The following is a 24393-nucleotide window of genomic DNA, read 5'->3' on the forward strand; positions in this document are numbered from 1 at the left end:
GCTCTCAAGAATGTTTTTAAAAATATTTTAAGCGAGAAATAGACGACGTAGTATCAGAAAATGGATTCTATCTAATCAGCACTTCCTTGTTTTCCAAGGCGACCGTGTCGCGCTGGGGGGACGCCCAGCGCAACACTTGTGTAACACTTCCAGCCGTCTGTAAACAAGGATATCTTTGTTTTGTTTTTAGTTTTGAGTCAAATTATTAATTTTTTTTAGTAGCCGGGTAATAAGCGGGATAATGAATGGCTCCTTGGTGAATGACATATAACATCCCTTCGGCCTGTTATATATCGTCATTCACCGCTGAGCCATTCATTATCCCTTACATAACTATTAACTATATTTATCTCTGAGAGTGTATACATGGAACTAAAAGACCTGTAAGGGTCTATATTCTATTATAGAAACAGTCATTGCACCACTTCATGTTATGGATGTTGTTGTTTTTGTCTCAGCTGTACTCATTGTTTCACACAGACCACAATAACACTGGCAGGAAGTCACCATCTATATTTACCACCAGGTTTTAGCATTGATTGACACTTTGCATCAGGCCTGGTTCAAGGCCTCTTGGTACGTTGTTTTACATTCTTTGAGGGCATCAAGGCCAAATGCCAGGGCAGGAAGGCAGTGGCATAACATGGTGGTGGCCCCTGATTCCAGTCTCTTTAGGACGGGCCCCCCAATCCTCCAACGTTGTTCACAATAACAACACCAGAGGCAGCTCCGCAGATCACGTCCAACTCAGATTTGGCTCCAAAAAATGATCAAATATGTTCTCCTGCTATGCCGATAAAATGTGGAACACCCTACCGAATGCCTTGATAGGAGTGTAAATCCCTAGCTTCCTTTAAAACCGCTCTGAAAAGCCACTTAGAGGCGGCTGCTACTCAAAACTGGTAGAAGAAAACAAAGCCTATGCTTAGCTCCTCCTGACCTTTCTATATACCATTTATTTTGCATTGTTTTACGATTGCATTGTTGCATACGGTCAAGATGTGACGATTCTGATAGACGATTCTGATAGTTTTACAGGGGTGCCCTGAGACAAAACACTCTAGATAATAGGCTATAGCGCTCTATGGTTTGGTCATGTGCATTTTGTGCAACAACCTGGTCATGTGGCAACTCCACCTAGCTCAGTGTCATGTGGTGTGCTGGACTGGACATTACAGAGGATTCATTCCCTCAGACACCAAAGTGTTCCTGTCACGCAGGCCCTTTTTTTAATTGATGGCATCATCAAAGCAGCCTTTTCGCAGCAGACACCACAGCTTTTTTGTTATCAGATCAAACGCTGCTAAATTTGTTTCTGTGGTAGCGTGATGATAACAGGAGAGCAGTGTTTTTCTGAATGCCCCCTAGAATGAATAGAACAGCCAGAGAACTATTCCTCCTGATGTTTCATTCATACTCATACTCACACGGGTGTGGCTTATACCAAGAAGAACAGCTGTACAAGATAAAGGTTTTGCAAAATAGCTGCAAGCTTCTTCTTTACTGTCATTTTAATTCATAACTTTACATAAAAAATGTGTTGCTCAGTTAAAAACAATACCACAATTCATGACCTCAACAGTAGGCATATTATTATAAAAAAATATTGCCTGTAGGCCTACTATTAAAGTGCATGTTTATTTCCAATGTGAATATTATATCACGTTTCAATAGTGTGCCGAAGTTTGACGTAATTTACACATCCTACCATTATTTCGTTATTTTCGTTAACTATAAATAACTTGTCAGAAACGCATAAAAGATATAGCTCTGAATGTCCATAGCACAGTCTGTAACTCAAACAAACAAAGGGTCCATTTGGTTCCATTTGTACACTCTCAGAGATAAGGGGGTCCTTGCAAATAAAACATTTTAGAACCGCTAGTACTAGTGGACTCATAATGTGCCATACATAGTGTCGTAGTAAATCAGTGTCATACCGGTACATATTCTGACGAAAACCTGGAGACTTGACATTCAGTAATTGGGTCTTATGATCAAACAAGGAACATTATAATGAAAATCTAAAATTTAAAATGGGCAATGGACACGGCCAAGTCTTTGCCATGGACACTTTTGTCTGTGTACACAGACATATTGATGGCCAGGGGCACAGAATTATGTGTGTGCTCCCGGGGGCTAAACCCGAATCAAGGTTGTGACAACAACCATGGTAACAATGTGCTGCTTTCTTGTTAGCTTATGCATGGGTTTGTGTGTGTGCGTGCGTGCGTGCGTGCGTGCGTACGTACGTGTGTGCGTGTGTGTGCGTGTGTGTGCGTGTGTGTGCGTGTGTGTGCGTGTGTGTGTGTGTGTGTGTGTGTGTGTGTGTGTTTGTGTGTGTGTGTGTGCGAAACTGGACCATGTGGGTGTACAGCTGCTGCACAGCACTATCCATTATTTTCATAGTGATCATTCTATTGATCACTTTCTCGATCAATGGAAGAAATGAGTGTTAAGTGGTCATATGGGTATGGCCGTGTGCATGTTCAGATTATCTTTATTTGTGTTCCGACGTAGATCGATGAAACTAACATTGAAGGAGAATTCCGAACTGGTGTTTTGTTGTTACCTTAATCTGATGTTATGATATCCCAGAACAAGCCGTACATTTTTTGTATTTTCTTTGTATTTATTTCTTTCTTCTATAATCTTTATACCACAATTTTATAACCCATTTTTCACCCAGTGCCAATAATGTGATCCTGAGTGCTACACTCCCTCTGCCAAACTGGGGAGAGCAACAGACTGACCTCCTTCTATGCATGAGGAGTCCAAGCCGCTTCTTTTCACCTGACAGGGGGGAGTTTCCCCAGATGGACGTAGCGCGTGGAAGGAAGTTCCTTTCCCCTCTATCAGGCGCCCCGGCTGGCCAGGGGGAGGCAGTATAGAGACCAGGATTTTTTTTATTTTTTTATCTCGAGTCCACAGCAGCTTCCGACCACGAGCGGTGGAATATAAAAAAATAAAGAGATAAAAAAAAAATATATATATTTATTATGTAACTATATATATATATAATATATATATATATAGTTACATAATTGCAGAGATGTCTCCACAGAGTTTTGTTAATAATGGGCTGCCGTAAAAAGGCAAACAGCCGCTAGATCCCTCCCCCCTGCTCAGAGCAAATGAGCGCTAGAAATAAAAATAAAAAAATCTCTGCCTCTACGACTGGTTAATGGATGGAATAACATCATATTACTGTAAGAAAATAACTTTAAGTTCGTGTTTATCGGTATCACAATGAAAACACATTTTTCAAGGTTGTAAAGACATACTCACTCTCTGTCTCTGTCTCTGTCTCTGTCTCTCTGTCTCTCTCTCTCTCTCTCAGCTGGATGAGGAGGCCCAGGTGTGGTGTTCCTGACCAGCTGGGTGGAGCGTCCAAGTTCAATGTGAGGAGACGGCGCTACGCCCTCACAGGACAGAAGTGGCAGCACAAACATATCACATACAGGTGAGTACTGGCTCCGCCTACACAAACATATCACATACAGGTGACTACTGGCTCCGCCTACACAAACATATCACATACAGGTGAGTACTGGCTCCGCCTACACAAACATATCACATACAGGTGAGTACTGGCTCCGCCTACACAAACATATCACATACAGGTGAGTACTGGCTCCGCCTAGATAAACATAATCACATTCAGGTGAGTACTGGCTCCGCCTACACAAACATATCACATACAGGTGAGTACTGGCTCCGCCTACACAAACATATCACATACAGGTGAGTACTGGCTCTGCCTACAGCTGCAAAAGAGTTTGCATTTTGCGTCTCTTCTGTCTTTATTTTCTCCTGGTAACTTCACTGTGCGCCAACTCTGAATAGTTAAAGGGATAGTTCACTCCCAAAACGACTTTTTGAGTGGTGCCAAACGCTCCAATGCTTGACCGAGTGTGTATGTCTATATGTCTGTCTCTATGTGTGTAGTACAGCCTCAAAAGCTGCAATACCGCTGAGCACTATAACTATAACAAGTGGCCACCAAAGGCACCGCTCACTTTACTTTGGGTGGGATTTGTTTCCTATCGAGTATTAACCTTCTGGCCTCCCAGAAGTCCACTCTAGCTTCTATTGCACTGCCGCCCCGGTGGTCTATAATTAAAAAGTTAAACTATTAAAAAATATATAAATAACTTGCATTTTACTCACCCGAACAGATGTCTTGTAATGCTTCACGTTTCTACTTTCACACACGAAACATCTGCTATGCACAAAAAAAGGCCTTTGTGTGAAGAATTGTGGGAAGGATTACGGACATCTGTTTGGACAAGTAGAAGTCGACACAATTTGGTTATAAACACATCCAGACTCGGAGAACGGAACAAATCTGTTTTATTTTGCCAAGTACATTTTCTCACATGGAATTTCACTTAGTGAAGTTGGTGCCTTTAGGAAAAAGATAGGCAAGCAGCAGTGCAGTACATGTTAAACCAGTGGTTCTCAACCGTTTCAGGCTTTGACACCCCCAAATAATCATACTTGTACTGGGGAACAACCACCCTGACAACTAAGGCTATAGGGCTCCACCAAAAAGACAGCGTAATGCCGGCGTCAAAAAATGAACCGGGGCGAATTTGAGCGTCCAAAGTTGTCGTTGACGTCGGCAGTGGAGCACCCTTCATTAATTAAAACGGTATAGCTTTTCCAGCATTGACGTTGACGGAATATTGTGAAAATAGCACATCTACAAACACCTCGCATTGTGACTCCCACATTCTGACTAATTGTTCTGTCAAATATATGCGGCACTTTTCACTTTTCTCTTGCTTTGTCAAATATTGACGAAGACGGCACACGGACACAAAATGGTATCCTGTTGTATTGCACGTAAGGAGAGATCATTATATGCTGCTAAGGGATGCGCATTGCGCAATTAATCGGTCATCATATCGATATTGGTAATGTTGGCCTTAACAATATAATAAGTAAGCCTTGCCGAGCCATGAGGCCCATAGTGCTCCTTTTTCCGTAGCGTGAGGCAGCTTGATGCACAACTACACCCACTGGACATGACGCTAGTATGTCGCAGGGACTTGCCCTCAATCCAACCCTTGATGCTGAGTGCCAAGCAGGGAGGCACTGAGTCTTTGGTATGACCCGGCCGGGGATCGAACCCCGACCTCCCAGCCTCAGGGCGGACACTCTAATAACAATAGAGTGTCTGCCCAACAACGATATAATAATGTACCGGTAATAATCAGACCTGTATCTCAAAATCCAATCCAGACCGGAACCGTCCGTTAAATAATGGACCCGTTACCCGCCCCCTAACCCGTGATTGTATAAATATAGCTACAGATAACTCCAGACCATAGACTCCGCCCACTCACAGAGTGGACAGCTACAAACACATGCAGTCACTAAATATTTATTTGAACACATGATCATTGTTGATTTTGACTGAATTTTTTATTTAGTTTTAGTCAGAAAAATCTTTTGTCGACAAAAACATATTTTGGAAGGCCTAGATGGTGTCGTAATGGCTAGTCTTCTCCACTAGTCCCTCCCTAACCTAGCCAGTGAATTGGGTATCCATGGGCGCCCCGCCTTCTAGGCTTCTACTTTAGTTTTCATTTACAGCAGTAGCCTACAAGCAGCTAACAAGCAAAAAAAAAGAAAAAAAAAGAAAAGAAAAAGCACTAAATCTTGTGTGTCTGAAATATTGCCACATACTGAAACTCTTCCAAAAATGTTCTTCTGTTAGATTTTGATTTAGTTTGTATTGTGTTTTCACAACGTGTCTTCTGTCTGGTTCCCATCATGCCCCCTTCTGTTTGTGAGATGTCATGGTTATTGTTCCTGACACATGAGAGCCCTTTGCCATGTGAATATCCTACAAATAGTTCTCCCACACAGTGCTAATGTTGTTAGTAGGCCCAGCGTAGCACATTGAAGCTGTCAGCACAGGGCATCTGCACTGGGCCCAGGGTGCAATCTAGGCCATGTCACCCCTTCCTTCCATGCACTTGGTAGGGATGAGACGATATGAAAAAGTCATATCACGATTATTGTGACCAAAGATATTGCGATTTACGATATTATCACAACAATCAAAATATCCCCTACATCCATTATCCTGGGGCGGAACATTTACCAAAAAATAGCCGATCTACAAGCTCACAACGCGATGCGTTGTGAGCTTGTAGATCGGCTATTTTTTGTCAAAGACATTTGATAGAGTGAAAAAAGAATGTATCAAGTACATATATTATAAGTACCTTTTACCAATTATAGAGGGTTTAAGTGGTACCAGATATGCAGCTCGGCAAATAAAAACTGAATTGATCCCAGTGTATGATGGAGGACGATATCACGATAAATTAAATCTCCACGATACGATTATCGTGAGTGTTTTTTATCACGATAAATGATAATATCGCTTATCGTCCCATCCCTAGTACTTGGTCCTGTGAACTGCTTGAACCCTTTAAAAAGATGTTATGAATTAAATATGATCATCATGATATTCATCAAGAAATATGTTACATAAGCTCTCTTATGCATACTGGGGGAATTCTGCACAGGTGCGGACTATAACTTGGTTATCTGGCTTGCTCTTGTGAGCTGTGTGTGTGTGTGTGTGTGTGTGTGTGTGTGTGTGTGTGTGTGTGTGTGTGTGTGTGTGTGTGTGTGTGTGTGTGTGTGTGTGTGAGAGAGAGAGAGAGAGAGAGAGAGAGAGAGAGAGAGAAAGACGGTAAAACACAATGTTGTGTGCTTTGTCTGCTCCTCCATGATTGAAACATCGTGGTCACCAGAGTTCATTTTTACAGCAATTTCTGATTTAGGCTTATTCTTGAGGCTTTTTCAGACAGGGAAAAAGTCTCAGTCTTTTGAGTAACACACCCTTTAGTCTTAGTCTTAGTCTTATGAAATTGTTTAGTTTAGTCTAGTCTTAAGGCCTGTCCATACTTTCTCCGAAATGTTCGGTGAGATTTCCCGACATGCAAATTTCCCAACTTTCATTCGGTGTAATGCTTTTCAGAAGTTGCGAGTGACGTAATTTTGTAGTCAAACCGGACCAAAAAGTTCGGTTTTGGTCAAAGTATGGACAGGCCTTTAGTCGACTAAATATCAAAATCTCAAAGTCTTGACTTTTAGTCTTAGCCTTTAGGTCCTTGCACATTGCGTTTTTTCAACTGAATATCGGAGCGAATTTCAGATCACGTGAAAGAAAGAAATTACCTCACGTTATGTCAATCACGTTTGCACACTGCTGTCCGTTATTTCGTCCTTATTATTTTTTTCCGGACCAGGGTCGATTTTTTCTGTTTTTCGCAGCTGTTGCTACTGGGTCTCTGCTTTCTCGCTCTCTCAGCTATAGGTCCTTGGACTGAAAAACGTTTTTTTTTCTTTCTTTTTTTAGATTTCAAATTTCGAAAACACAATGAAAAACACAGCAATGTACTTAGTAAACAAAATTAACACTGGTCTACAGGCTGACAATGTGTCTTTATCAGGGCTGTGCAATATATTGCAAATTATTTCAAAATTACTTTCCAATTATCAGCAGCTTTTAATTTAATGTATAACCTTTAAAAAAATTAAACGGTCCGTGGTTCCAATAGCTTAGCTTCTTCACATCTTAGCTTTTGTCCAGAGTGAAACGTGGGATCAGTTGTCTTTGTCCAACAGGAAAACATTTTCGCATTATCGCAAAGCATTTTCAGCACTCTTAAAGGACCTACACCATGAATTTTCACTTTTTCTATTTTAAAACCTTTTTTTGGGGTCCCACTGGCACCTTCTATCCTCACAAAGTCCTATTTCTGACCATTGTGTCTTTCTCTGGTTTTGGGAAGACAGAGATGAAAAGCTGTCCACGGGTTCTCAGAACAGTGCTGTTCTGAGAGTTGATCCGTGTGACGTCACACGGATTCCCGTTTTTTTTTCAGAGTCAAAAAAAAAATAATCAAAATCTTTTTTTTCAATTTTTTTTTTTCAAAACTTTTTTTTCAAAAAATTTTTTTTTCAAAAATTTTTTTTTTCAAAAATTTTTTTTTTTCAAAAAACATTTTTTTTTCAAAAAACTTTTTTTTCAAAAAACTTTTTTTTTTCAAAAAACTTTTTTTTTCAAAAACTTTTTTTTTCAAAAAACTTTTTTTTTCAAAAACTTTTTTCAAAAAACTTTTTTTTACAAAAACTTTTTTTTTTCAAAAAACTTTTCTTTCAAAAAACTTTTTTTTTTTCAAAAAACTTTTTTTTTTCAAAAAACTTTTCTTTTTTTTCTCAAACATTTTTTCAAAACATTTTTTTTTTTTGTTTTACTTTTTTTTTTATACATAAATACAATGCAGGTGGTGTTGATTGTCTAATGTAGATTAACTTTCTGTAATGTCTGGTCTAGCAACGGTCGCCCTGTGTCATTTGACAGTAGGCCTATAACATACAACATAGGCCTACAGTAGGCTATAATCAGAGCTGCAACATTATCCTATTTTTGTATTGGCCCAATATTAACATTATTTGTTGTCAACGTGGGGTCCGGGGAGGAGTGAAGAGGAGGGGAGGGGGGAGGGGTGGAAAAACCCCACTAGATGCGCCCCTGAGCAAACAGAGGCCGTTTTGGTATTGCAGCTGGAGAGCCTCATTATAGTAGAGCTAGAACAAACAAAAAGAATGGTCAGATTGTTTGTTGAGGGTTAAAACCTGTCTAAGACTCAATTTTGAGCATATATTTATACAAAAAATATAGTTTTAAAAGCATGGTGTAGGCCCTTTAAAGTCACACATTTGAGCACCACTCTAACTGAACATAATTTACTAAGTGGAGACTTCAAAGCGTGTCTGATTGAGTCCACTTGTTGTCTCTTGGAGCAGTGTCAACACGGGACAAACGTCAGCGCAGAGGAAAGAATTGTTGCTTTCAAATGGACCTCAGTAGTTGAGCGAGGCGGTGGGCATTTGTCTGTGAGCTTTGTTTTGTGCAGTGGTGGAAAATAACTACAGTAAGTGCATGTACACAGTTAAGTGCTGTACAATTGTGACTTTTTATTTTCTATGCTTTTACTTCTACTCCACTACATCTCCAATATTGTACTTTTACTCCACTGTAATTATTTGAAAAAATTTTTTTTTTATTATAATTACAAAACATACATTAACCACAGCCTTATATACTGTACAACTGGGATCTACAAGGCAAGCTTACAACGCATCATATTTTCAAGCTTGTGAAATGGGACATTCTGCATAATGAATGCTTTTACTTTTGGCACTTAAAGTATATTTTGATGCCTATACCTTTGTATTTTTTCTAAAGTAAATGTTGTAGAGTATTTATACATTGTGGTAATGATACAGTAGGCCTACTTTTACTTAACCCTTTAAGTGCCAAAACCGAACAATTTCGGTTCTTTTTTCAATCCAATCCAATATTTTTTTTGCTATTTTACTTACCCTGAGCTGCTTGTAGAGACGTGGGTGGTCCTGGCTCGTCCTACGCTTTCCAACGAGCCATTCTAGTGTTTTGACGATTTATTCCATTGAAAATGGTTTAAAATAAAGTTTAGAGCCCCCCCAAAAAAACGCAATCTATGCTGTCGGCGGCGCGGACGTATCCGGGGTGCCGAAACCGAACAATTCCGGTTTCTTTAATAAAATGAATTAAATAATCCGAGGCCTCAGCGAAGCCTCCATCTAAATTTTCATCCAGGCCGCCGACCGCAGTCTCTTTCCACCGGCCCGTAATCGGGTAACGCCGCCGCATTGCGCCGCCTAATCCAATACATTCTCACATCTTTGAAGACCATTTTCTCTGAACTGTGTTCTTATGGAAGCGGAAAAAAAAAATTTGCGTCATTGTAGTCCTTAGCGGCCATTTCTTGGGTCAAAACACAGGTGTTTCAAATGTTTGATTGCATAGAACTAATGCTATAGTCTAATCAGAACACCTGTGTAAGGCTGTGTTTACCCAAGAAATGGCCGCTCTTAGAACTACATTTGGCACACCCTATAGCCATCTGTTAGTGCTCTTCATCCGGGTCATGTTCATTCCACTGGTCAACATGAAATGAAAAATCCACTGCTGCGTGGGTACCCGTATGTTACAGCGGTGGCCAATGTGGGAATGTCTGGCACTTTGGCGGCCTCTTGTGGCCCTTGGCAGTCAACAAGTTAAAGGAGCAGGCCTAGTTCACCTCCAAAAATACTTTTTTCTATTGATTGCTTACGTAATGGAGACTTGAGTTCAATAATATATATATATATATTTTTTTATTGTCGCATTCCTAAGACAATCATTTGATTAAAATACATTTACCTCCATTGATTCCGGATAGGGATCCAAATGCATTTGGGTTTGAACTACTCCTTTAAGTAAAACATTTGAGTGTGAGATTTGTGTTGTGTCTGAGGTTAGCAGAGCGCAATAGAAGCCTGTCAACTGAATAAGTGTCCTGGTTGCAGTGCATCTGGCTGGGTAATGAATGGCCTCACCCGAGAAGAAAAGGAAGGTCCTGTCCCACTTCATATAGGCTAAGAACGTATAGGTTCCTTTTGTTGGAAATAGGAATTACAAGAATGAAAGACTAGAATAAGAAAACTATCAAAAAAAGGTTACACACAGTGGAGAGACACAGACTCAGCAAAATGGTCCGTCCGGCATCGAATCGCAGGGAAAGAGCTGGCAGAGTTCTTTCCGACAGCAACGCTAGCTTATGCGAAAGCTTAAATGTAATTAATTGTACATTAGATAGTTATGTAGACTGAAGCCAAGTCATTGTTGATCTGACCACCTAGTGTGTATAGATAGACCTTTTTCCAGAGCGCTGCCGTGTAGCTGCGGTGTCGGTGCACAGCCGCACACACATACAGTAGGTTCTGCTTGACACTACAGTTATCGTTGCCGCTCTGAGAAATAGGTCTAGCTTCAATATACAGATTATTTTGGTTTATTCCACTGTTAGACTGATAACAGGTTCTTGTATTGTGTATTTGATGTATTACCTTGTGCTGTCCTTGCTTATTGTACGGTAAACCGCTCTGGATTAAGAGCGTAGGCTAAATGCCTAAATTGTAAATTGTATGATAATCACATGAACTGAAATGTCAACAGCAAAACCAACAGCATAATGCTCTCACCACACACACAGTATATAAATAAGACTTTTCCATCCATGACCTGTGTGGCGTTGTCACCTCCCTCCGCAGCATAAAGAACGTCACGCCCAAGGTGGGGCCTGAGGAGACTCACGACGCCATCCGGCGGGCGTTCGACGTGTGGCAGAACGTGACGCCGCTGCGCTTCGAGGCGGTGCCCTACAGCGAGCTGGAGCGGACCAAGAAGGACGTGGACATCACCATCATCTTCGCCTCGGGCTTCCACGGCGACAGCTCGCCCTTCGACGGCGAGGGCGGCTTCCTGGCCCACGCCTACTTCCCGGGCCCCGGCATCGGAGGCGACACGCACTTCGACTCGGACGAGCCGTGGACGCTGGGGAATCCCAACCACGACGGTAAGACCACTTGGATGGGAACTGTCACAATCAATGAAATTTGACTTGACAACTAATTGTTGTTACACAAATAACTGCGATTAATGATTGAATTGTGTTTTTGGCATTGGAACATACAATATACAAATAGTGTACTTACAGAACAAGAGTTCTAAGTTAATTTCCTTTGTTGTAGCCATCACAGTGGGGAAATGATTGCAATTATTATATTTTTTTCCCCACTGTGATTCCTACAACAAAGGAAATGTAAGTAACTAAACCCTGTCCAAAGAGCTAGCCTGGGTACCAGCCTGCTACGCTACGTTCAGTGGATTGGTTTTGTCACTTCTCTTCTCAGTCTGGCCAGGCTCCTAATCTCCAAGGGAGGCGGGACGTAGAAAACAAGTGGAAACATACTACAAGAGATTTAATGTGGGTGTTGTTGTTATTTATATCAGGTTGCACTTGTTGGTGGTGATGTCACCAAGAACACTGCTCCCTCAGTGGCTAAAGGCCCTTCCTTTGTACTGTCGGTAATTTTTTTTTGAGGAAAATAACCTTAGTATAAAGATTTGGGAGAACATACTGGTCTCGCTTTTCAGCTAGCCACAACTAGAACTGCACTCTGAGGTGCTAGAACTGCACTCTGAGGTGCCAACTTGCGTCTCACGCTCAAGCAGGCCACACATGTACTACTTGTGCTCAAGCAGAGCACGCCACGAGGTGTGTGCAGCTGGCCTCATGTCCATAATGTATTGTTGCCTGTTAATTAAGGCATTACCAAGAGCGCTCTTATATACCAAACTCTGCTGGCATCATCACCAGGAATGCTGGTCCTTCATTGGCTGTAGGTGTCACCTACATACCGGTACAGAATCCCAGCAGTTTCAGGGCTACGCTCTTCAAAAAACCCAGTCACCTACTGTACATATACCCAGCCGATTATAGTACTTGCGTGCTATGCTTGCGCAAGAAACTAGAAAGATGCAATTGGAAATTGCGAGTGTGGTCGCCGTGGAGCCAAACGGCGTGGAGTCAAACTTCCGTCTTACCATTTGAATTTTCCCCATTCAAGTCAATGGGGAAAATTAATTCACTAATAAATTAATGGCCACATATGGAGATCTCTGTCAGTCCTTGTCCCTTTTATGCCCATATATGGAGATCCCTGATGTCATCAATATTAAGCCTACTGTATCTTGGAATGCCCATATTTATATTTTAATTAAAGTCTATGGAGAAAATGTATCTGTTAATACATTTATATACATTAAACCATATAATGTATATATGGTATGGCAAAATGCACCCCTACGTGTCCCAATGAAGCTGGTCGATTTCACATATGGCCCAAATGCGTAACACCAAAACTGTGGGAGGAATAGCATGGCAAAATAAATGCAAATCTGGAAAGATGGAACGATGGAAAGATTGTAATAAAGTCGGAGTACTATAGTGTGGTTGCCCTGCAGGGGCAACCACACTATAGTGTGTCAAGCAAGCCTACCTCTAGAAACATCACACTCCACTGGTTTGACACAGCGACCACATAGGAGCGACGCTCAAAAACACGTTTGAATAAAGCAGTGGGTGTTGAAATCTGTGATGGATTCTGGGACATGCAGCAGACGTCCTCTGTGTGATCTGCTCTGCCGTGGTGTGATCTACAACAGACTGAGGTCTGGCATCTATTAAGCACTGATATCTGCTGATCTTCACAGCCTGATGGTGTGGTTATTGAAGCCTTTTAACCACTTAAGCCACTATTTTAGACTTTGTTGTACGATGGTGTTCGTGCGGCGAAAATATAGCCAACACACAAACTCACGACACGTACGTCACGTTGTGAGCTCTTTAGATCTGCTGTTGTCTCTTTTTGTATGAACTTCTTTTGTGAACATTTTTGCCTCTAAGAAATGAGACAGAAAAAAGGGATTTATGAAGCTGAGAACAGAGACAGAGGACTGTGGGAGTGCGGAAAGCTTGGGGTGTTGGAAATAGAAAAGAACACACACAAAAGACACACTTTGTTCCCTTATTTTTGGGAATCGATCAATGACACATCTTACAAGTTAAAACAGTTACAGCTCATATTAATACTATATTACAAGTTGTTAACCAATTCAATTCAATTCAAAGGAGCTTTATATTGGCGTGAGAAAACATACTGTATGTTTGCATTGTGTCAAAATATAATAAAAACAGTTGAAAATGGGGAACGTATAAACAGTTGGATGGAGTACAGCAGGGGTATTCAACAAAATTGTCCAGGGGGCCACATTGACAGAAAACCAAGGGGCCGGGGGCCGCACTAACGTACCCCCCCCCCCCCCCCCCCAAGCTATTAATCTAATGAACACTTGAGACAACGGGCACGACCACATTTTCACTACTACATTTTCACAAACAACCACATTTTCATCTACTTTTCATGTCAATGTGCTTAATTTCTGTTCAACAAGTTGACAACTGTACACATGCTTTCTTGTTTAAAACCTAGTGCTAACTACATCACACTAGTGATGGCCAACCTGGCTTTGATGCTATCTTAGAGTAGATGTCGACCTTATTGCAGTGCACACACAATTTCCTTCTTTGATGCTTTAACGATGCTCAACGAGGATCAGGTGGTCAGACACACACACACACACACACACACACACTCCACTCTGCTGCAGTGCTCTGACTGGAGTCTCTTCACTTGACTATGATGGAATATGATTAGGGATTACTGTGATTATGGTAAGATGAAGCTCACGTTTCATATCGCGCAAACCATACCTATAACGTTCATTAGTCTCCACAAAAAAAACGATTTTGGATTTTTTTTTTTTTTTTTTTTTTCAAAATTGCTCCAGGGGCCACAAGGAAGGTCCCCGCGGGCCGCATTTGGCCCGCGGGCCGCCAGTTGAATACCCATGGAGTACAGCATTGTGTAAACAGAGCTATGTCACATTGCGTTGTTGTATTGTACTGTAGGGTATAAAGCTTTTTGAAACAAATACCAGCTAACTTTTGCAGTCACTTAGGGACAGAGAGCAGCATTTCTTTTTTACTCAAAATGATTTAAATAGTATACAAAGAAAAGCCTCGGGTTTAAAATGTGTTTAAAGATCTACTCGGTACAGACAGTGCGGGAAACTCAAAGGTTTGTAGTCCTAAGGGTGCTGGTATTCCATTGGCTAGCCTTCTTTTATCGCACATTGTTGTATTTCTCCCAGTAGGTATGGGAGTTTTTTGTCATTGGTCCAACTTAAACCCTCTAGACGCAACCTGGTGTTGTCTCTGTACAAATGTCTATGTGTGCACGGGCCCATGTGCGCGACCTTGCCCTAGGTCGCTTCTCAGCCTTAGGGCTTATTTCTAACTTGTATATCTGCTATTTTTAAATAGCTAAAGTATCCACGAGTTTCCAACGCCCCATAGTGCATTGCGCAGACGTCTGTACCGAGCTTCCGGCGCCGATTTACAAGCTCACAACGGGTTGCATCTGCGACGAGACGTGAGCTTGTATGTCTGCTGTTAAACCCGGAAGTTTGGTCCCGATAGTCTCCAGTAAACTCCCGCGGAAACTTGTGGATAAAGTAATGGTTAAAGTGGTTCAAATCCAAAGCGACACAGATGCGTTCCAGGTCTAAATGGCTTAATTTAACGGACTAAACCTTTTTTTCTATATCATTTTATTTTAAAAGTAAAAGACTCTCTCTCACTTTTATGCCGGTGTGCCAGTGATCACCCTCCCCTGTGCCTAAGGTTGGCAACACCTGCTGTAGCGTCACCTTCTAATCTAGGCCATTAATGGGAACCGCAGCGTTTATTACTTCCACTGGCTTCATTTTCAAGATCAAAAGCTTGCGCCTGGTATAAAGACTCTGTGTTTAAAAAGTGAATAAGTAGCCTTAGGAAACAACGGTTCCCGAGCTGCCATGTGACCCATAGGGTCAGGAGCCTATCTCCTGTTTCCTTAGTATGAGGCAGCTTGACGTACAAGTACAACCACTTGACATGACACTAGTATGACACAGACACTTAGCCCCAGTTGAACCCTCGACGCTGAGTGCCAAGCAGGGAGGCATTGGGTCCCATTTTCTTATAGTCAGTCTTCGGTATGACTTGGCCGGGGATTGAACACTGACCTCCCAGTGTCTGTGTGGACACTCTTAACCACAAGGCCACTGAATTGCAGTCCACATTGTCGCTGTCGGTGTCAGGCTTGTACCTTGTATACCCTGTATCCACCTGTTTCCGCGAGAATTTACTGTAGCATTATTTGCGGGACACTTCCGGTTAACAGCAGACATACAAGCTCACGTCGCGTCGCAGATGCAACCGTTGTGAGCTTGTAGATCACTCTCAGCTGCGGCGCCTGGAAGCTGCCTGCACATTCTGCACAATGCACGATGGGATGTTAGAAAGTTGTGGATATAAAATGTCACAATGCGATTATTTGTGACACTTACTTTGGCAATGTAAATGTATGTTTCATGCCAATAAAGCTCGTTTGAATTGAATTGAATTAAATTGTATGTCCATAATGTTTTTTTTTTCTTTTTATAGTCAATCAGAGGCATAAATTCATAAAGAATAGGGTGTGGCAAAAAACTATTGCCCCATTTCTAAAATAGCTAAAATGGATCTACAAGCTCTCAACACATCGCTTGGTGACGTGTTGAGAGCTTGATCAACTAGGTTCGCCCCCCCTCTCTCTCTCAATTCAATTCAAAGGGCTTTATTGGCATGATAAAGCATACGTTAACATTGCCAAGGCAAAAGTGGAACAGGACGATCAAAACAAAACAAAAAAAAATACAACTGAAAGGGAATAGAAATGACGTGTTCTCACTTCTCAGATCTGTTACATTGCAACTGAGGCAAATCTGAACATACAAAACTATAAGAATTGTGCTTTTGCTGTCAGGAACATTTGGGGTATCTATCCACATAGGACATTGTGCACAAATAGCAGTTGCTTTTCCAAGGTAATTGCTCTGTTTGTATGCACAGTTTTTCTACAATTTATTTTCTTTTTCAAAAGTGTTAAAGGTAATCGCTGTGTTTGTATGTTCAGTCTGTCTGTCTGTCTGTCTGTCTGTCTGTCTGTCTGTCTGTCTGTCTGTCTGTCTGTCTCTCTCTCTCTCTCTCTCTCTCTCTCTCTCTCTCTCTCTCTCTCTCTCTCTCTCTCAGTGGCATCAGTTCAGAAAAAGCTAAGGACACCAGTCATGTTTCCATACCTTAGCAACAGGCATGTTGCATTTATTTTAAGTACATTCCCCCCCCCCCCCCCCCTGTTTCTACAGTTTCTTGGGCTGGATATGGCAGCCTGGAACGTTTGGTCAAGTGCAGCTAAACTTGGCATGTTAGTAAACGTGCCACAATTAACAATAATGAATTGCACCTGTGCAGCTGACCTACGGAACCTGGGAATATACCATTTTGTCAAGATGGGGAGAATACACGTGTGGAGAATATAGGCTAATACCTCGTTAAAGTGACCATTTTGTTAAATTTTACACTTTATTTTACTTTAATTTAACAACATAATAACCAGCACAGATAGACAAATAGACTTCATCCATCCATCCATCTTCAACCGCTTATCCGGAATCGTGGGTAACTTTCATGGATTTATATTTAAAAGTAACTTTTATTTTCCCCCCTGGACCCAGGGTATGGCAGCTGCATACCCCTGCCATGCCCAATTGACGCCCCTGCTCTCTCTCCCCCCCACCCTTCACTGTCTCTGCCCATCATCATCACCTCTATGGAAACACGTCGTTGTATGCATGCGATGCCATTACGCACATCACCAGCTGACTTCCTGTCAGATGACAGGACTTCCTGTCAGAATGTGTGAGTCACGCTGCATGGCGGCTGCTCACTGTCTAGTGTGATGATGATGACCTCCGTCAAGAGAGGCTCATTTACGCTTCCAGAGTGGTGTGTTTTATGAGTGTCTGGTGGCCAGTTAGTGTTAGCGCCGCATTATAATCTCGCTGCCGAAAAAAGGAAACCATGTAGGCCTATGTCCTTCTTTTCAGGAAATGGGATAACCTGTTGTAGTGGCTGACTAGCGAGGCCCAAGAAATCAACTATCAGCCGGCAGGCTCAGCGCAGGAGAGGGTTGTCGTCCGTGCCTTGACACAAGGAATCGTCCCTTATTGGGAAGCTAAAAGATGTGACCCTTAAGGCAGTGGTTCTCAACCTGTGGGTCGGGACCCCCAGGGGGGTAACCAAATGATTTTAGGGGGTCACGAACGAGCCAAACGGGTCACCTCGGTATCTTCGCCCCCAGCTGGATGAATTCAACTGAAGCGACCTTCGGCTTCAGCTGTGAGACCAGACACATGTCTCTCATGTCTAATCTCTTTTAGTTTCTGGGAGCAGCCGGTGAGGGGCCGAGCTCAGCTCCGCACCTCAGCCATGTGACTTATTGTTGATTTTGTTTTATTGGTGACTGTCACCAATGCAATGTCACCAATGTCACCAATGCTCATGACGTCGACACATCAATAAAAAACATGCACAACATATAGATCGAACAACACATCCTCATTTCTTCTTTCACAGCATTTCCACAAATGTTTCCACAAATGTTCACAAATACAATGCTGTTTTGGTATTTGTTCTTTCCCGTGTTGTTTCGAACATGCCTTTGTTTCTAAGTTTGTATTTGGTCTCTTTGAATTCAAACAGCTTCTGAAGACGGTATGTGGCAGTAGGGGGGGAGAAAAGAAATGAAAAAACGTGATGTGTGAACAACATACCCTTAGGGCCCTGTGCTCTCCTCTCACTTGGAGAGCTATATATATCAAATAAAAGTCAACATGTAGTTTAATTACAGACTTAACCTGAACCAGAACGATGTGTGATAAATTTAGCAGGAAATATCCAGGGCAAACCCCCCCCCCCCCCCCCCCCCCCTGCGCTCTTTTATATTTATTTACGACGCGCCATGTTTGATTATTTACACATGCATGTGAAATGCAATAATACTGCCCCATCCATCCAGAAACACTGACGCACACGCACACACACAGGGACGTGCAGCGAATGTTAGAGAGGCAGGGGCTGAAATCTGTAAAAGGGCCTTTTGGTGAAAATATAGAAAATAGCAGACCTCCAAGCTCAGAACGCGTTGCACGTGTGAGCTTGGAGGTCGGCTATTTTCAGTGCTTGATACACACTGAAGAGGGCAAAACCCACACACACACACACATACACACGCGCACACGCACACACACACACACACACACACACACACACACACACACACACACACACACACACACACACACACACACACACACACACACACACACACACACACACCACACACAGACCTGGCCTCAGCACTTGGGTAATGTACTGTAGGCTGTAGTACAGAAAGTGGGTCGGGGAGAGAGTGTGATGTGTCCAGCTGTGAGATTTGTAGATGGCCTAAACCCTCATTGACAGACATTAAGACTCTCTCGCTCTCTCTATCTCTCTCTGTCTCTGTCTGTCTCTCTTTCTCTTTGACTAAGTCCTTACATAACCTCTCTCACACTTGTCTTTCTTTGTTGTCTGGTTCTCTCTCTCTCTCTCTCTCTCTCTCTCTCTCTCTCTCTCTCTCTCTCTCTCTCTCTCTCTCTCTCTGATTGTCCTGGATTCACTTCACCCCACTCTCTCTCAAGTCAATGTTTTCTCATGCTCCCCCTCCCCCTGTTTTCCATCTTCCACTCCTTCCATGTCCTCCCCTCACCCCGTTATCCCGTCTCCCATCTCACAGCTTATGGCTGTTTAACCCAGCCATCGGCTATCCTCCTACTTTGTGCTACTTTTGTGTGACATTTTACAATTCAGGCATTTAGCAGACTCTTAATCGAGAGCGACTTATTGTACAACTATAAGCAGTGCTCTTTCGAGCACAGGTCTCTGCCAGGTCAGGTTATTGTGGCCTCCTGGTGGCGCTATAACTGGCCAATGTGAAAAGGGTGGCATTTGTTCCTTGACTTAGTGGGAACTAGCCCTTACCCGTTCAAAGATATGAGCTCCAAAATGATGTGCAGTGTGTGGGTTATGGGATGTGCACTGTGCACACAGTATATGAGGGATGGAAAGTAACTTTAACTGGTGCTTGCATGATGTAGGAGCATCAATGTAAGAAACCCGTTTCCTTTAATGGCTACAGAGATACTGTCCCCAACCCCCCGCCCGCCCGCCCACCCGCCTGCACACACACCCGGCCGCCTGCCTGCACACACACACACACACACTCCCCCCGTGTGTGTGTGTGTGTGTGTGTGGGTTTGTGTGTGATTGTGCATGGCCTGAACAACAGCGCCCCTCCCTTAACATGTGTGGTCACAAAAGGTACTGCTAAATAGATATAGATACACCATAAAAATGCAAATATACAGCATACGATTTGCGAAAGTGACAAACGGGCTTCACAGTTATGTCAGGTGTGTTCATATGCTTATGGTGATGCGATTTCAGATCAATTGCTCCAGCCACTGATGAGAAACGCGGTTTCAGACAGACACTCAGACAGACAGACATTCCGAAAATTATATGTTAGATGTGCGTGCAACATTTCACAGAAATTGGAAGCTGTGTTCATGATTTGAGGAATTTGGTTTAAAACGGATCAATCCTGCAAACTTTGGAAGCTAATGTTAGGCAATTAGGATGGAATATGAAATATCAGACAGATCTGTCTTGATCACATGACTATAGAGATACTTTGTACTGATTTGCGTGTTTTTTTGGGATAAAATGTGAAGGAGTAATATCATTACCCTCTACACCAAATATCTTTGCTGAACAAAGCCGAACATTATTGTGCTTGCGTTAGCAAGCCCACAATTAACCATACATAGGCTATCAATCATAGCAGCACTTGTTAACAGAAAATATGACACCAGAAACGTGCTCCTCTTTCATGACTGATATCTTTACAGTAGATATCTTGCCACTGGACAGTTCCCAGATTTTAACCATAGCCAGGTAGTTAGGCTGCTGGCAGGAAGTCAGGGCAGCAGTGGCTCAGGAGTAGTTTGGCCGCTTGGCAACCAAAAGGTTCCCAGTTCGATCCCGGGCTCCCCCAGCGTTGCTGTTGAAGTGTCCTCGAGCAAGACTCTGAACCCCTATTGCTCCCCATGAGCAGGTTGTAATGCACAATCTATGTAAAGCGCCTTGGATAAAGGCACTATATAATGCACCGTTTAAGTGCAATTTGGGTACATTTACAATATTAATTAATTCAATTTAATTAAAAAACATATTATCGTGTTTTTAATTAAAGGTTTACAATGGATTTTCTTTGATTTCATGGTTTTATATAGTGAAAAATCTATGAAATATATATACATGTCACACAACCTCTAGATGCAGCTTGTGCAGTGCACCCCAGGGGGCCGGTGCACCATTTTGGGAATCCGTGCACTAAAGCAAATTCATTTTTAACGTGCTTCGATGTTCAATCCAACTTTGCTGGCATGCTGCGTTCATTAATAGCCAGGGTGTTTCTGTTTTGTCAGATACGTGCAGAAAAGCGGAAAACCCTTCAGCCATGCCATAAAAACAAATTAGTACTCAGTAAAAAAAAAACTTTAAACACTTCTACTGAATACCAGAATGCCACTCAACCTGCACACTTACACACACGCATGCACAGGTTTTTTATTGCTATACTCGTGGGGACATTTTAGGACAGCATTGAAAACAGCCGAGAATAGCCAAATAATTCACAAACTGGGGGTCTTTGAAATTAAAATGGTTGAGAATCACTGCTAGAGCCATAAACATCTTGTCTTATGGGGGTCCCTGGCATATCTCTTCAAATGGGGTCTGCGGCCTAATAAGTGTCAATTTGGGGGTCCTCGACATGAAAAAGTTTGAGAACCTCTACTATTCACTAGTCACATACGTAAAAGAAAGGTATTTTGCTGTTTTCTTTAAGCGTCATATGGTGATTGATTGAAAGCAACACACACAGTCCATCCATCAGGGCCAGGGATGTCTCACATCACACTCTCCAAAATGATTCCTCTCGCAATGAGTTCATTAACAAAACAAGATAACCTAGAGGTAGGCTTTCTTTCAGGGGATCTGAGCAAGTGTTTCAGCGTTTGTTTTGGCCTTGTCGGCACCCTTGGGTGGATAAATCTGAGAACAGAGAAACAGACAAGCATTCAGGCAGACAAGACAAGCACATAGGACCGACAGACAGACAGACAGACAGACAGACAGACAGACAGACAGACAGACAGACAGACAGACAGACAGACAGACTACAGGAGTATTGTTTGCTTCACGACTACTATTAGGCCTACACCAGTGGTTCTCAAACTTTTTCATGTCAACGACCCCCAAATTGACACACATTATCCCACGGACCCCCATTTGAAAATATATGCCAGCTAGGGACCCCCTTAGGAGAAGATATTTACAGATCTAGCAGTGATTCCCAAGCATTTTAATTTCAAGGACCCCCAGTTAGACATGCGGACCCCCATTTGATGGTATTTCTATTTCTGAGACCCCAATTGATAATGTAAAGTCAATGTTAATTTAACTCTTGAGAGTTTACAAATGGAACCAAATGGACCCTAGTAACGGGTCCATTTGGTACCATTTGTTGTTTGTTATTTGTTGTTGAGTTACAGACCCATAAGGGTCCATTTGGTTACTAACTATCATTTAGCTGGGGGCCCCCTGGAACTCCCTCAAGGACCCCTAGGGGTCCCCGGACACCACTTTGAGAACCAATGCTATACACAGTGCTTCATCCAGCCTCTCTGTAATGAGTTCATGTCTGCCTCTACCTGTAGAGAGGCTTTGGCTCACTAGCTGTTCCCTCTAGAGCCCTGGAGAGTGGATTCCTTGTTTTGACTGCTTGTTCTGCAGCTAGCTGGCAATATGAGGGAAATATGGCTTTCTTACAGCGCTGGTGATTTGTAAAAAAGTGGTGGGTGGTCTTTTTATCATGCCAGCCAGAGGGCAATGAATGAACAGAGCATTAGACACGTTAACAAAGCATTGTGAGTTTGTAGATCTGTGGTTTTCTGTACAGTATGAAGATCATCTTGCAGGGAGTCTTTAGGCCCATGTGATTATTATATTAATGCATTTTAAAGCGTATATTGGTAACCTTGTATTATAAGTTGTTGTAACCAATCTTCTTGTCGGCTATTTCTTTTTAAATAATCGCTTGTTGATCGTAATCGAGGCAAAAGAATCACTGTATTGATTTGAAGTCACCATTTCGCCCAGCTCTATCATTCTGGCTGGGACCTCATCAGGTCAAGGATGGACCTGGTAATGAAGTCACATTCCCCAGACAGACAGACAGACAGCGCTCCTCTTTGTTTTTAGCTTTACAGAGAAAAGAGAAGGAAGGAAAGAAAGAAGGAAGATGAAGTGAGATGAGGAAAAAAAGGAGAGGAGAGCATGGTTTATTTTTAGGCTCCTGCTCCCACTTTGTGAGAGAAAAAGAAGATGAGGCCTCTTTTTCTTCTCTGTAATGGCTCTCTAGTTGGTGATTTGTTATGACAAATATCACGGATGACGTCACCGTTCTCCTTTTCGAGACGACTGTAGCGCTTAGACAGGATAAGTAAGTGGCAATCTCTCGCATTGCCCTTTAGAATGTTATGTTTTCAGTTGAAATGAGTGTGCAGAGAAGTCTCCACATCCTGTGCTTATGGCGTGGCGCATAAGGGAACAGTGTTTGTCCTTATGTATGTATGTATGGATGGATGGATGGATGGATGGATGAATGAATGAATGGATGAATGAATGAATGAATGAATGAATGAATGAATGAATCAATGAATGAATCAATGAATGAATCAATCGATGAATGGATGAATGAATGAAATGTTATTTCTGTGTCATGCCAGTTGCCATCATTTTGACCCGTCCCATATGGGATTCTATTCACACATTACACAAAAAGAAAACAATTGACAATAGCAATCCTTCCTGTTCATATTATGTCCTTAACATTACACAAACCACATCATCCACCTTCCTCAACAGTGCCTACATGTCTACCCGTCTCAATATGAAGACCAAGTATGCTAGACCTGATTATGTATGTATGCATTTACTGTACACACTAAAAACGGCTGGGTTGAAAATAACCCGATCTGGGTTGTATTATAACCCACCCCTGGGTAACTATTGGACCTACCCAACAGTAGTAAATCTTACACAGCAAAATGGGTAGGTCCTTTCTACCCAGCACCGTAGTAAGATATTCTACCACACCCTGGGTAGAAATTTTTACTCACTCTGGGTCAACCACTATTATATAGTATATATTTTATCCACATGTGGGAAGTATAGTTTACTCATCGTAAATGACCATGCTAATATTATTTAACCTTAACATCAGATAAGATTTGTTTCAGGGTTTTTTCTCAGAAAATTTGTTCCAAGTATAGCAATATCAACATAAAGGTACATAATTGTAAATTATGCAACAATGTTGAAAAGCTATTATCAGAGAAGTTTAAACAACATAATAACATCAAATATATCATGAGTTCTTCTCTTTCTGAACAGCAGGGGGAGGGAGCTCAAGGATAAGCTAGCAGCCTAGCAGTACGGTTAGGGTTTTGGCTCAAAAACTGACAAATGAAATTCTGACATATGACAGTCAGCTTGCCAAGGCAGACACATGGATATGATACATTTAGCATTTTTAGCTACCAAAAGCTTAGAAAATATCCCTGAAAACCTAGAGAAATGCTTTTCCCAGCATGCTTTGCATACCAGGTGACCAGCTTAAGTTTAAAACTACCCATACTGAGTAAAACAATTTTACTCAGCAGCTGGGTAATGTATGAGCTGTACAAAACAACCCATTATACATACAAACACCATTATAATAACCCATAATGGGTAAACCATTTTTGGAGCTGTGTGAAGCACAGGCTCCCTATACGTGGCT

General features: G+C 42.1%; 1 protein-coding gene across 1 annotated transcript in view; it reads left to right on the forward strand.

Annotated features, from left to right (window-relative positions):
* LOC308307092 (matrix metalloproteinase-16-like) overlaps positions 1 to 24393 on the forward strand; it is a gene marked incomplete at its 3' end in the record, with an annotated part of 97509 nt that overhangs the window by 44942 nt on the left and 28174 nt on the right. Inside the window, exons 3-4 of the mRNA XM_080752221.1 lie at positions 3341 to 3463; positions 11170 to 11474. Coding sequence (XP_080608347.1) covers positions 3341 to 3463; positions 11170 to 11474 — 428 coding nt within the window. The remainder of the gene's footprint in view (positions 1 to 3340; positions 3464 to 11169; positions 11475 to 24393) is intronic.

This window comes from Nannobrachium achirus (genome assembly GCF_963921795.1).
Source record: "Nannobrachium achirus genome assembly, chromosome: 21".
In the NCBI taxonomy this organism is placed as follows: domain Eukaryota; kingdom Metazoa; phylum Chordata; class Actinopteri; order Myctophiformes; family Myctophidae; genus Nannobrachium; species Nannobrachium achirus.